The sequence below is a fragment of the Lagenorhynchus albirostris genome, chromosome 13 (genome assembly GCF_949774975.1).
Source record: "Lagenorhynchus albirostris chromosome 13, mLagAlb1.1, whole genome shotgun sequence".
NCBI classification, from domain to species: domain Eukaryota; kingdom Metazoa; phylum Chordata; class Mammalia; order Artiodactyla; family Delphinidae; genus Lagenorhynchus; species Lagenorhynchus albirostris.
The window spans coordinates 42,004,289-42,019,426 of record NC_083107.1 but is presented as its reverse complement, the minus strand read 5'-3'; the positions used below and the strand labels follow the sequence as shown (position 1 = coordinate 42,019,426).

The following is a 15,138-nucleotide window of genomic DNA, read 5'->3' as shown; positions in this document are numbered from 1 at the left end:
GCTTTCCTTGGCATGCAGAAAGCAAAGAAGTAGATGAGAACTGCAGAATATTTACTTGAGGATGACTGTTTTAGCAGTCGCTTTAGCTGCCTTGTTATATTTTGCTGTAACTTAGATGAAATGAGTTTGCTTCTCTCAAGCACATACTGATTGGGCACCGCCCTGTGTCTGGGCTGCTGGTTTATCAACTGGCTTGCTCTCTGCGACAGCATGTGGATACTGTTTAGTACGAACAGCATGCTAAAGAAGCTGTTACTTTAGCGTAAATCAGGCACTAGCGATCTGAAAAGCATTTCCGAAACGGGGAAATGAAGGAGTAGCTTCAATCCTGTAGTATTAGTATCTGCACATACTCCAAAGGCAACACGCTGCCCTGCTTTCCAAACTGTTTGAAACCTGTTTCAGCCTATTGCCTTGTGCAATTGGAATCAGCTCAGTGCAGTGGGTCACATTGCCACCATTCCCAAATTTCTCAAGGCAGCTGTGTTAGTATGGCCTAAAAGGAAGGGGAGGGCAAGGAAGAGCTATTCAATTTTCTCTGAATTCATTCTCTAATTTTCATCTAAAATTTTATCTCGAGAGGAAGATACTATGTTTTAATCAGAACACGTTAAGTGTCCTCACTTGGCCAATGGGTAATGCCAAGCAACTGAAGCATCTTGATTGGGTAACTGGAAGCTCTTGAATATAGAATAGGTTCGCTTCCACGAGTTGAAACAGAAATATGTGCAAACATAGCCTCTGGGAAATGCATCCTCAGAACATCTCAGTGTAAAAAAAGGAAATGTAGCCACTCAATGTTTTGTTTTTAAAAGCTACCACTGTAGAGCTGATTTATATCATAAGATTGTTCTGTTCTGAAAGGAATAGTCAGGACAATGGCTCCTTTTCTCATCTTCTGATAAGTTTTTTTTTAAATGTCTAGGCTTTAATAAACTCCATGGTCATAGCTGTGGGGAAAGCGTTGTTGTAAGCCAGTGTGAGGAGTTAGCCCACTTGTGATAACACCACGTTTTTCTTGCTTTAAAATTCCTAACTATTAACTAGAGCTTCACTACCTTTAGTAGAAATTAACTGAACTTAAGTACACTTCTCTGAGGTACATTATAAATCGAATTTGTAGGCAAATGAGCTTGTTCCAGGAGTTAAGTTTTCTGTGAATATTCACTGAGCATCGTCAGTGATTTCCTCTAAGTATAAAAAAAATGTGAACTGACTCTAATATGAGTTGAGTACCAGGATGAGGCTTTCATTTACCACTGTCATATCCTTCTTTAAAGAAGTAGTACCTACAGAGTAATAATGGCCAGAAGTTTTGAGTTAATGAGAAAGTAGTTTGTGAGATTATTTATTACAGATTTGAACTCGGGTAAATATCGTTGTAGTCTCAGTATCCATGAACTCGACATGAAGGTCCCACTTTGGGCCTGAGTTATTTATTTTGGTCCACCTGTTTGTTCATTGGTGCAAATTCTCAGGTGACGTCTTTAGGTGTGGCTATCAGCACTGACCATGATAACAGCAGAACCAGGGAGCTTAGCAGTGTTACAGTTCAGTGTGGATTCTACAGGAGCTTTTAGAAAAAGGTTTTTTTTGCTACATCAATGATTTGATTTATAAGCTGATGTAGAGAAAACTAAACAGCACTCAAAGCGAAAGTTTTGCCCTCTTTTTTACTACAGAAAGTATTGACATGAAAATTTTAAAGACATTTTGAACAGAATTTTATTCTCAATCCATTTAGTGATAATTTAGAGAAGTAGAACCTAAAATTGTTTAAAAGCGTCTCTCTCATTCCCAGATGAAAAAATGAAAAATATTTAGTGTTGCTCAAATATTTTCACAACTGGGGAGCCATTGTCTCTCTTTGCTTCTGTCAAAGAGCTGTGGCCTAGTCCTTTCCTAGGCACCAGAAACATGTCTAGGAAAGAACTGTGAGGTCACTAGTGTTAATGTTAACAAAAAGTTCTTATGCTACATATTTCTGGGTTCTGACCAGTTTCAGCTGTGACTATTACCTTTTTTAGTCATTTTTTTCTTTAGGCCGTGTCTACATATCATCTGGACTGTTGAGCAATATAATTAATTACATGCCAGTCTTTACAATGGAGCAAGAATTGTTGACTGTCTCCAAATGGTTGACAATCAAGTTTATCTTAATGACCAAAGTAACTAAATGCATCTAATTGTTAATGAATTCAATGACTATTAGTGATGCAACAGATTGCTCTTAATGGCCATTTGAAAATCAAGTAGGATTCAGATAGCTTTCAGAACAATCAACTCTTTTAAAAGATTTTGCCATATGCTAATCCACTCTGATATGCAGACATGGAGAAAACTAAAGGTTTTTACAAAGTAGAGCGCCTTGATTTTTATTCATAACTAACAAGTTTTTTTTCCATGTGAAATTTGCTTTTCTTTTTCAACAAATCCAGGTCTTGGATGTTCAGGAAACTATAGATCGTCAACAGGGTAAAGAGTATGAACATGACCTTAGTGAGACAGAAAAAGCTATAGTCAGAGAAATGTGCAATGTAAGTTTAATGTGCTTTATTGTGTATTCTATGTTGAAAACCTCATCACAGCTTAGTTATTGCTTCATGAATACATTCTTTTTAAAATGCTGGCCAAATGCCTTTATATTTTTATGTGAAAGTAAAACCAACCTTCCCTTGATTTTCTTTAGCAAATTTTATTGCAGTTTTATTAACACAGTAATCATGTTGTAAAATATTCAGGTAAGCAAGAATCAGCCAATTTCTGTGTTGCAGAATGAATTGTGAAAGTTTTTGAATAAATTTTCTAAAATGTTACTAGTTTTGATAAAATAAGTTTCCATTTCATAATTTTCCTTAATTATGTTTAAAAACCTGTGATAAAGAAAACACAACCTTCTTCAGATTATTTGTAACTAGGGGAAAAAAATCCCTATCTTAATAGGTAATATTTGCTTAGTTCTTCATGCATATGATATGTGTGCTCCTGTCATGCCAAGAGGTAAAGAGGTACCTTTACCTCTCAGTGGTTGATGCAAGCTCAAAATAGGAAGAGGTAGGTAGATACGAACTTGAGAGAGTTAGCTACACAGAAATCTACCTTATGAAGTCATAGAAAAGCACAGTTTAAAAAAAAAAAAAGACATGCTATTTTCACAGTGCACAGCCTGTGTAATTTTAGTTTAGTAATATGCTTGGATGTATCATTTGATCAAGACTATAATTTGTGAAGCTTGTTAAAAAGCTAAGTAGAATATGATAGGGGAAGACATTTCTTAAAAGCAAAAATTCATGGCCGATTATTTATTTTTTTTTTTTGCGTTACGCGGGCCTCTCACTGTTGCGGCCTCCCCCATTGCGGAGCACAGGCCCCGGACGCGCAGGCTCAGCGGCCATGGCTCACGGGCCCAGCCGCTCCGCGGCACGTGGGACCCTCCCAGACGGGGGCACGAACCCGTGTCCCCTGCATCGGCAGGCAGACCCTCAACCACTGCGCCACCAGGGAAGCCCCCATGGCCGATTATTTTAAGCACTGATTTGAATTGGCTTTATACTGTACTTTTATCCCTCTAGTCTTTGTTCATTAGGGTATCAAAATTGCTTGGAAATACCCTTCAGCTTTAGGCTATTAGGGCCAGCTATCTCATTTATGTACCTCCCTGAGGTGTTCCTGGAATCCCGTAAATGTTAAAGTAGGTCCCATGGGCATTTTAACACTCTTGCCCCAGCACATATAGGCTCCTGCTTGCTTGTGTTGTGGCTGCTTTCCTTTCCTACATATCTGTTTTTGTCTGTTTTCAAAAGGTCGTTGGTTCTAGATGTCATAATTTCCTAAATGCATCACTGTTCATCTTCTGTAGCTTTTTGCCTGTCCTTAAGGTTTTCAATTTGAACATTTCCCTCAGATAAATTTTAAAGTTCAGACATTAGGAATTGTAAAACTAGAAGGGACCATAGAAGGTCACACCTCCAGTGGTTCTCAAAGAGTCATATGAGGCTCCTTCATAATTCAGAGGTCTGGGTTTCACCCCAGATCATAGGCAGTTGGGTTAGGAAGTCCTCGATAAGAACCCCATACTTGCATTTTATATTTGAAGAAACTAAGATTCTGAAACTAAGTTACTTGCCCAAATTGTTCTCTAATGAACAGTGAAGTCAGATGTATACCCGGATTTTCTCTGAGGACCAGCCCTTTCCACTTTCCCAAGTGTAGTTTATCTAGGCACTGCCACTGCCATTTTCTTCCCTCAAGAATGAAAATCAACGTATTGGGCGGCCCAAAAATTTCGTTTGGGTTTTACTGTAACATCTGGTCAGAAAAAACCAGAACGAACTTTTTGGCCAACCCAATAGCTTGCAGAGGAGACCATCTCCATTGTGCTTAATGGCAGAACTTCTGTAAAGAAACAGCAGGACTGTTTTTTGAGGAAAGATTTTTAGATATTAGAAAAGTTATTTCTGAGTCGTAGAAGCGACCCACTAATGAATTGGATCTTGATAAGTTTTGCATTGATTTTTGCTCACCTGTATTTCCAAAAATCCTTCATTGTCCTCTTCGTGTACCTTCAGAAGTTTTCTAGGGCATCTTTTATCACCGAAATTTGAGAAAAAAATGTAGTTCAAATCTGACTATTAGCACTCTTATATTTGGAAACTATTTAAAAGCTAAGAGAAAAAATTGTTGATTTAAAATATTTGTGTCGAGACGAGGGGAAGAAGGTGGAAAAGTAAGGCGCGGAGATCACATTCCTCCCCACAGATACACCAGAAATACATCTACACGTGGAACAACTCCTACAGAACACCTACTGAACGCTGGCAGAAGGCCTCAGACCTCCCAAAAGGCAAGAAACTCCCCACATACCTGGGCAGGGCAAAAGAAAAAAGAATAAATAGAGACCAAAGAATAGGGACGGGACCTGTACCAGTGGGAGGGAGCTGTGAAGGAGGAAGGGTTTCCACACACTAGGAAGCCCCTTCGCGGGCAGGGGTGGCGGAGGGGGAAGCTTCGGAGCTGCAGTGGAGAGCACAGCAACAGGGGTGCAGAGAGCAAAGTGGAGAGATTCCTGCACAGAGGATTGGTGCCGACCGGCACTCACCAGCCTGAGAGGCTTGTCTGCTCACCTGCTGGGGCGGGCGGGGCTGGGAGCTGAGGCTCAGGCTTCGGTCGGAGCGCAGGGAGAGGACTGGGGTTGGTGGCGTGAACATAGCCTGCAGGGGGTTAGTGCGCCACAGCTAGCTGGGAGGGAGTCCAGGGAAAAGTCTGGACCTGCTTTCTTCCCTCTTCGTTTCCTGGTGCACGAGGAGAGGGGATTAAGAGCACTGCTTAAAGGAGCTCCAGAGACGGGCGCAAGCCGGGGCTATCAGCGCGGACCCCAGAGACAGGCATGAGACGCTAAGGCTGCTGCTGCCGCCACCAAGAAGCCTGTGTGCGAGCACAGGTCACTATCCACACCCCCCTTCCGGGGAGCCTGTGCAGCCCGCCACTGCCAGGGTCCCGTGATCCAGGGACAACTCCCCCGGGAGAACGCACAGCACACCTCAGGCTGGTGAACGTCACGCTGGCGTCTGAGGCCACAGGCTTGCCCTGCACTCCGTACGCCTCCCTCCTCCCAGCATGAGTGAGCCACAGTCTCCGAAGCAGCTGCTCCTTTAACCCCATCCTGTCTGAGCAAATGACAGACACCCTCTGGTGACCTACACGCAGAGGCGGGGCCAAATCCAAAGCTGAGCCCCAAGAGCTGTGAGAACAAAGAAGAGAAAGGGAAATCCCTCCCAGCAGCCTCTGAAGCAGCAGATTAAAGCTCCACAATCAAGTTGATGTACCCTGCATCTGTGGAATACATGAATAGACGAAGAATCATCCCAAATTGAGGAGGTGGACTTTGAGAGCAAGATTTATGATTTTCTCCCCTCTTCCTCTTTTTGTGAGTGTGCATGTGTATGCTTCTGTGTGAGATGATGTCTGTATAGCTTTGCTTCCACTATTTGTCCTAGGGTTCTATCCGTCTGTTTTTGTTTTCATTTTTTAAAAAAATTATTTTTTCTTAATTATTTTTTATTTTAATAACTTTATTTTATATTCTTTCTTCCTTTCTTTCCTTCCTTCCCTCCTCCCTCCCTCCTTTCTTTCTTTCCTTGCTTCCTTTCTTTTTCTTTCTTTCTACTTTTTCTCCCTTTTATTCTGAGCTGTGTGGATGAAAGGCTCTTGGTGCTGCAGCCAGGAGTCAGTGCTGGGCCTCTGAGGTGGGAGAGCCAACTTCAGGACTCTGGTCCATAAGACACCTCCCAGCTCCACATAATATCAAACGGCGAAAATCTCGCAGAGATCTCCATCTCAACACCAGCACCCAGCTTCACTGAACGACGAGCAAGCTACAGTGCTGGACATCCTATGCCAAACAACTAGCAAAACAGGAACACAACCCCATCCATTAGCAGAGAGGCTGCCTAAAATCATAAGTCCACAAGACCCCAAAACACACCACCAGACGTGGACCTGCCCACCAGAAAGACAAGATCCAGCCTCATCCACCAGAACACAGGCACTAGTCCCCTCCACCAGGAAGCCTACACAACCCACTGAACCAACCTTAGTTACTGGGCACAGACACCAAAAACAACGGGAACTATGACCATGCAGCCTGCAAAAAGGAGACCCCAAACACAGTAAGATAAGCAGAATGAGAAGACAGAAAAACACACAGCAGATGAAGGAGCAAGATAAAAGCCCACCAGACCTAACAAATGAAGAGGAAATAGGCAGTCTACCTGAAAAAGAATTCAGAGTAATGATAGTAAAGATGACCCAAAATCTTGAAAACAGAATAGACAAAATGCAAGAAACATTTAACAGGGACCTAGAAGAACTAAAGATGAAACAAGCAATGATGAACAACACAATAAATGAAATTAAAAAGACTCTAGATGGGATCAATAGCAGAATAACTGAGGCAGAAGAACGGATAAGTGACCTGGAAGATAAAATAGTGGAAATGACTACTGCAGAGCAGAATAAAGAAAAAAGAATGAAAAGAACTGAGGACAGTCTCAGAGACCTCTGGGACAACATTAAATGCACCAACATTCGAATTATAGGGGTTCCAGAAGAAGAAGAGAAAAAGAAAGGGACTGAGAAAATATTTGAAGAGATTATAGTTGAAAACTTCCCTAATATGGGAAAGGAAATAGTTAATCAAGTCCAGGAAGCACAGAGAGTACCATACAGGATAAATCCAAGGAGAAATACACCAAGACACATATTAATAAAACTGTCAAAAATTAAATACAAAGAAAGCATATTAAAAGCAGCAAAGGAAAAACAACAAATAACACACAAGGGAATCCCCATAAGGTTAACAGCTGATCTTTCAGCAGAAACTCTGCAAGCCAGAAGGGAGTGGCAGGACATATTTAAAGTGATGAAGGAGAAAAGCCTGCAACCAAGATTACCCTACCCAGCAAGGATCCCATTCACATTTGATGGAGAAATTAAAACCTTTACAGACAAGCAAAAGCTGAGAGAGTTCAGCACCACCAAACCAGCTTTACAACAAATGCTAAAGGAACTTCTCTAGGCAAGAAACACAAGAGAAGAAAAAGACCTACAATAACAGACCCAAAACAATTAAGAAAATGGGAATAGGAACATACATATCAATAATTACCTTAAATGTAAATGGTCTAAATGCTCCCACCAAAAGACACATTGTCTGAATGGATACAAAAACAAGACCCATTTATATGCTGTCTACAAGAGACCCACTTCAGACCTAGAGACACATACAGACTGAAAGTGAGGGGATGGAAAAAGATATTCCATGCAAATGGAAAACAAAAGAAAGCTGGAGTAGCAATTCTCATATCAGACAAAAATAGACTTTAAAATGAAGACTATTAGAAGAGACAAAGAAGGACACTACATAATGAACAAGGGATCGATCCAAGAAGAAGATAAAACAATTGTAAATATTTATGTACCCAACATAGGAGCACCTCAATACGTAAGGCAAATACTAACAGCCATAAAAGGGGAAATCGACAGTAACACATTCATAGTAGGGGACTTTAACACCCCACTTTCACCAATGGACACATCATCCAAAATGAAAATAAATAAGGAAACACAAGCTTTAAATGATGCATTAGACCAGATGGACTTAATTGATATTTATAGGACATTCCATCCAAAAACAACAGAATACACATTTTGTCAAGTGCTCATGGAACATTCTCCAGGATAGATCATATCTTGGGTCACAAATCAAGCCTTGGTAAATTTAAGAAAATTGAAATTGTATCAAGTATCTTTTCCAACCACAATGCTATGAGACTAGATATCAATTACAGGAAAAGATCTGTAAAAAATACAAACACATGGAGGCTAAACAATACACTACTTAATACCGAAGTGATCACTGAAGAAATCAAAGAGGAAATCAAAAAATACCTAGAAACAAATGACAATGGAGACACGACAACCCAAAACCTATGGGATGCAGCAAAAGCAGTTCTAAGAGGGAAGTTTCAAGCAATACAATCCTACCTTAAGAAACAGGAAACATCTCAAATAAACAACCTAACCTTGCACCTAAAGCAATTAGAGAAAGAAGAACAAAACAACCCCAAAGTTAGCAGAAGGAAAGAAATCATAAAGATCAGATCAGAAATAAATGAAAAAGAAATGAAGGAAACGATAGCAAAGATCAATAAAACTAAAAGCTAGTTCTTTGAGAAGATAAACTATATAAACCATTAGCCAGACTCATCAAGAAAAAAAGGGAGAAGACTCAAATCAATAGAATTAGAAATGAAAAAGGAGAAGTACCAACTGACACTGCAGAAATACAAAAGGTCATGAGAGATTACTACAAGCAACTCTATGGCAATAAACTGGACAACCTGGAAGAAATGAACAAATTCTTAGAAATGCACAACCTGCCAAGACTGAATCAGGAAGAAGTAGAAAATATGAGCAGACCAATCACAAGCACTGAAATTGAAACTGTGATTAAAAATCTTCCAACAAACAAAAGCCCAGGACCAGATGGCTTCACAGGTGAATTCTATTAAACATTTAGAGAAGAGCTAACACCTATCCTTCTCAAACTCTTCCAAAATATAGCAGAGGGAGGAACACTCCCAAACTCATTCTACGAGGCCACCATCACCTTGATACCAAAACCAGACAAGGATGTCAGAAAGAAAGAAAACTACAGGCCAATATCACTGATGAACATGGATGCAAAAATCCTCAACAAAATACTAGCAAACAGAATCCAACAGCACATTAAAAGGATCATACACCATGATCAAGTGGGGTTTATTCCAGGAATGCAAGGATTCTTCAATATATGCAAATCAATCAATGTGATAAACCATGTTAACAAACTGAAGGAGAAAAACCATATGATTTTCTCAATAAATGCAGTGAAATCTTTTGACAAAATTCAACACCCATTTATGATAAAAACCCTGCAGAAAGTAGGCATAGAGGGAACTTGAGCTCATGCAGCTCAATAACAAAAAAACAAACAACCCAATCCAAAAATGGGCAGAAGACCTAAATAGACATTTCTCCAAAGAAGATATACAGACTGCCAACAAACACATGAAAGAATGCTCAACAGCATGAATCATTAGAGCAGTGCAACTCAAAACTACAATGAAATATCATCTCACACCGGTCAGAATGGCCATCATCAAAAAATCTAGAAACAATAAATGCTGGAGAGGGTGTGGAGAAAAGGGAACACTATTGCACTGCTGGTGGGAATGTGAATAGCCACTATGGAGAACAGTATGGAGGTTCCTTAAAAAACTACAAATAGAACTACCACATGACCCAGCAATCCCACTACTGGGCATATACCCTGAGAAAACCATAATTCGAAACGAGTCATGTACCAAAATGTTCATTGCAGCTCTATTTACAATAGCCAGGACATGGAAGCAACCTAAGTGTCCATCATCGGATGAATGGATAAAGAAGATGCGGCACATATATACAATGGAATATTACTCAGCCATAAAAAGAAACGAAATTGAGCTATTTGTAATGAGGTGGATGGACCCAGAGTCTGTCATACAGAGTGAAGTAAGTCAGAAAGAGAAAGACAAATACCGTGTGCTAACACATATATATGGAATTTAAGAAAAAAAAATGTCATGAAGAACCTAGGGGTAAGACGGGAATAAAGACACAGACCTACTAGAGAATGGACTTTAGGATATGGGGAGAGGGAAGGGTAAGCTCTGACAAACTGAGAGAGTGGCATGGACATATATACACTACCAAATGTAAAATAGATAGCTAGTAGGAAGCAGCCGCATAGCACAGGGAGATCAGCTTGGTGCTTTGTGACCACCTAGAGGGCTGGGACAGGGAGGGTGGGAGGGAGACACAAGAGGGGAGAGATATGGGGACATATGTATATGTATGACTGATTCACTTTGTTATAAAGCAGAAACTAACACACCATTATAAAGCAATTATACTCCAATAAAGATGTAAAAAAATATTTGTGTCACCATGGTAAGTTATATATCAAAAACACATAGCAAATATTGGAGATTAAAGAAAAATACAGATTGTGAGACAGTTTCATAGTTTGTAAGAAATAACTTACGTAAGATTATGAAACCTATTAGAGGAACTATGTGCTTTTACAGTAACGTCACAGAAATGTAAAGCTTGCTCAGAATGTGATAGCCGTTAAAAGACTCAGAGCTTGTTTCATCTCAGTGTCTGGTATTCTTTCTGGAGATAAGTTAACATCTATACAATGGAAAGACTCTTCTTCACAGCACCAAGTGCTTTTATTCTCTTCCCAAGCTATACCCCAAACATACACTGCCCTCTAAGAAATAGTAAATCTATCTTGTAGTAAGGGTTTTATCTTAGTTATCTTAGGTTTGTCTGTTTGGCTGTTGTCAATTCCCTGAGAACAGTTGAAATACTTGACTGGTCATCTCAGATACCCACCTGTTCTGCTTTCAGTTAATGAGTCACTACTCTGTGTCCGCCTTAATAATTCTGTATCCTTGGCTTATTTCAGAGTCCTGCCTTCTCTGAGTTTCCTTTCACCACATAGTAATTTCAGGGTTAAGGCCCATTGCATTCTACATTTGAATACTTGAAGAGGGGTTGCACTTTTGAGTTGTAATCATCTACTGCCTTACGTCCCTGATCATTTGGCTCTATCCTCTGCTTCTAACCAAGACATCAAAGCGTTCTGGGTAGATGTAATTATGTATACCATTTAAGGGCTAGAAAGGCAAAGTCCATAGCATTCCTTGGCTTCCTGATTCAGAATTTGTGCCTCTTCAGTCAGTGTACTGAGAAATGACACTTTCCTAGCTCCCTTGGGTACAATTTGAGCCATCCATTGCTATATCATTCCTTTCCAAATAGTTAAGGACCATACTACAGTTCCCTTCAAACATGACAATATCTCCATCACATAGTTGTGCCTGCTAAAACAGAGTGACTAATAGTTACATGGGCTTTGAAATGAAGGTAGACAGAACCCTATATATTCTTATGTAGTACTGTGAATAGTACTTGGCTTCCCTGGAGTATCTGCTCTTTTTAAAAGAGAAAACAGAGAAACACAATCTATGAATAATTAATGAGCCAACGGGTTTGTATTCCTGTTAGAGCAATGTAAATTTTTGTGGAATTAATCTGATCATAATCCTAATAGTGAAACACTCTAAGAGGGTTATGACTTACTGTGTGTGTTTCCTAATTAATGTTAGTATATTGGTATGTCGTTGTTGAATTCAGTAACAATTACTTATTAATCTCACCTTTTGCTACTGTCCCTTTAAAATGGACCAGTTTTTAGCATATTGTAGTTGTATCTATTTTAGTGACTCTTGAATTTATTCTTATCTTTTCCCTGCATCTGTATGCCTTCTGTTGTGGTAATCCGAGATACCATATTGGGTAGCTAAGATTTATGATAACTGAGGCCCCCATTTCGCAGGGGAAACCAGGGAACTCTACCACTGACCCTTAATGGTACCACCTCAGGGACTTTAAACCACTAAGGACAATGAAGGAGCGTTTGTTCTTAGCTATTTAACATTTTGGTATCCCTTATTTTAGAGGTATAATATAGGAACCAGGATGATTTTGCTCATGTGTTCTTAATTCTGGCTAGATATTAGAATCATGTTGAAAGCTTTTAAAACAAAAAATAGATGACCATACCTGTCTGAGTAACTCCCAGTGTGCAGTGTGCAGCTAGAGTTGAGGACCACTGTCACAGCTAGCGTAAGCTGGTACGTCATTCTTTAATTCTGACCCTGGTTGCTAACAAAGCGTCGTAGTCCCATCTGTTGAGCAGTTCTTGTGATTTCGAAACTTGTATCACATTTCATTTTGTGTTTGTGTTTGACAAAATATGTGAATATTTTGTCTCTTGTCTTATATTCCTTTTTGTCCCTCTCATAGATTCCCGCCTAGAACAAAAAAACATATACATGTCTTTGTGGAAGAGGACAATTAAGATGCTTACTTTTTTTTCTTAAGGTTGTATGGAGGAAACTTGGAGATGCTGCAGGTTCGTGTCCTGGAATTAGGCAGCATTTGTCTGGAAACCAGTACAAAGGACCCATGTGAGAAGGACTCTCTTTCAAACATGACATCACCACTGCCAGAGAGACAGAAGAAAAGAGTGGATTTTCACAAACCTGGACTCATGGAATAACATGGAGTGATTGTACATTGCACATATTTTCCCTCTAAAATCTTTAGTGTAACTGAAGTTGTATTTTGTCTCTCACTTCAGTGTTCACAACAGTCAATCTCAAACAAGGTAGCTTTGAAAATCACCATTTTGGTACCAATATTTTCATTAGAACTAAAAGTTTTTGACTCTTCAGATGGAAAATTGTAATTGGGAAACCTGCATGATTGGAAGAGTCCAGTAGAGCCTCTGTGGTTTTGATAGAATTGAATCATTGCATATAATGGTGGGAGTGTTCTACCATATTGTTCAAGATAAGAGGTGGTTTCCAGCTTCCCAAGTTGGAGAGTTGGTCACCTATTATATTTTAGGTAATAAAATACTAGTTCCTGATGCATAATTGATTTGAACGCAAGATAAGATTAGGTTTCTGGGATTTCGTTTTGACTTTTGAGGTGCTAAAAATACCACATAAATTTTCCTTACCAGCTAGGAGGGTAGCAGGACTTTGTCAAGTGCTTATCAGCAAGTACCATTTATTTTCATTGATCAAAGTAAATGTATCTTTTCTTTTCATCTTAATGTATTGCTCATGAAGACACATCTTGGGAACACATCAACCTCCATCTTCAGTGTATTCATTAATGTTAATATTAACAGTTTCAATTAAAGAACAAGCAAACAATTTTTCTAAGTGTTTCCAGCCGTGAGATGTTAATTTCTACAATTTAATTTCTAGACATGCTGTTATACTTAATAAACTTTCTGTAAACTTTAAAATATTGCACTGCATTTATGAAAAAAGCTTTCTTAGCCTACAGCAGTTATCTAACATTTTATGAAACTGACGCATGTCCTTCATTATTGAAGCTAAAAGCTCTTGTTCAGATTGCTTGAGGTTTGAAAAGGAGGTGTGCTAGCTTTGCTTTCCTTATTTTTGGTGTATATATATATATTTTATATATATATATATATATATATAAATAGACTGTGTGTATTGGAAATGCTATGATAGGTATTTTGTGTTTATCCAAACGCAACGATAGTTTCTTGTATGAATGTGCAAGAGGCCTGTGAACGAATGCTAACTTTATATTGTAGTTTAAGATTATAAAAGTAGGAATGCAACAATTCCCAGTTTTCTTCTAAATTACTTAGATTTGATTCATAGCAGATATTCTGTTGTTGCTCTTGTTTTTAAACAGGCTCATTACACATGTATTAATTGTCATTGGTGAAGGCATTGTTACACTTTTTTGAATGTTATTGTGATGAAAAAGCAGCCCTCTGGTCTCAGAAAATATTTATGAATTAATTTGCTATAGAATTCTCTAATTGTTGTAATTGGGTTACCATTTAAGCTTTTCTTTTAAAATGTTATATATTTTAAGAATATTATTACTCTATAAAAGAAAATTGCTATATTTACACCTTCTCTTGAAAAGCCTTCATCATTAAATTGTTGTATTCCTACACTCTGAAGACATTTAAACAAGCTTCTGTGCCTTCAGTAGAGCCTGCAGAAGCTAATACAAGGAACACTGGTCTTTTGACAAAATACTTGTGTAAATTTTGATACTGTATTAAAACTATTTTTTTAAAGTTCTGCATAAAATTGACTCATCAAGTATATGTGTTCATCTTAGCAATGATAATAAATTATTTAATCTCAGTGGTTTTTTTCTCCAAAATGTTTTTCCTAAATGGAGATTTCTGATAGTCACTAAATATCATATTACTCCTGTATGATGACAGTAATGTAGTAATACAGATGATTCATTATCTTAAATACAAGACAAAGGCATGTTTAAATATGCGCTTAATGAGGGATTTAATATTGAGATTCCTCAATTCATTATTTTCTAGTATAATGTAGTTAAAAATTTAGAATATTTAAGAATATTTAAAAATTAGTTATAAACTCTTTCCCCTGTTCTTCTAATTCATAGAGTAAGATTAAACTTCAATTATTTATTATTAAAATATTAGTAATCACAAGAAAATACACCAGAGAGAAAATATTAAAGAAATGGAAAACTCGGCATCTGTATTTAAGAAGCTTATACATTATTGGGGAAAGATAATATACACATATGACCAAGACGTAAATTAGAGAACACACACACACACACGCTCAGGTAGAGAACTTGGAAATCACTCACACCCTACACTTAGCATTAGTCTGTACTTTAAATGACATAGTAGATGGACAGCCCAGGGCCTGAATCTTGCTACTGCCCAATATGTTTATCAATAAGAGTGAGTGGCACCCTTCTGTTACATGACCAGCTTATTAGCTTATGATTTCATTTTCCCTGGAACAAAGGTTAATTTACATATCTTAGTAGATGATCTTTACCAGCCTTGAAGTTGACTGTCAGTCTATCAGAATCTAAGCTTTTTAAATTAATGCTTTGTAAGTTTCTAGCACATGCTCAAGGCAC

At 38.5% G+C, this 15,138-nt stretch overlaps 1 protein-coding gene across 4 annotated transcripts in view; it reads left to right on the top strand.

Annotated features, from left to right (window-relative positions):
- CCDC85A (coiled-coil domain containing 85A) overlaps positions 1-14,366 on the top strand; it is a 204,089-nt gene extending 189,723 nt beyond the window's left edge. For 2 of the 4 annotated variants that reach the window (XM_060169439.1, XM_060169438.1), the window contains one exon: positions 12,538-14,366. In XM_060169439.1, coding sequence (XP_060025422.1) covers positions 12,538-12,627 — 90 coding nt within the window. In that variant the 3' untranslated portion in view covers positions 12,628-14,366. Of the gene's footprint in view, positions 1-2,438; positions 2,538-12,537 lie in introns of all 4 variants that reach the window. The other 2 variants (XM_060169441.1, XM_060169440.1) reach the window with 2 other exon arrangements.
- Positions 14,367-15,138: the final 772 nt, after the last annotated feature.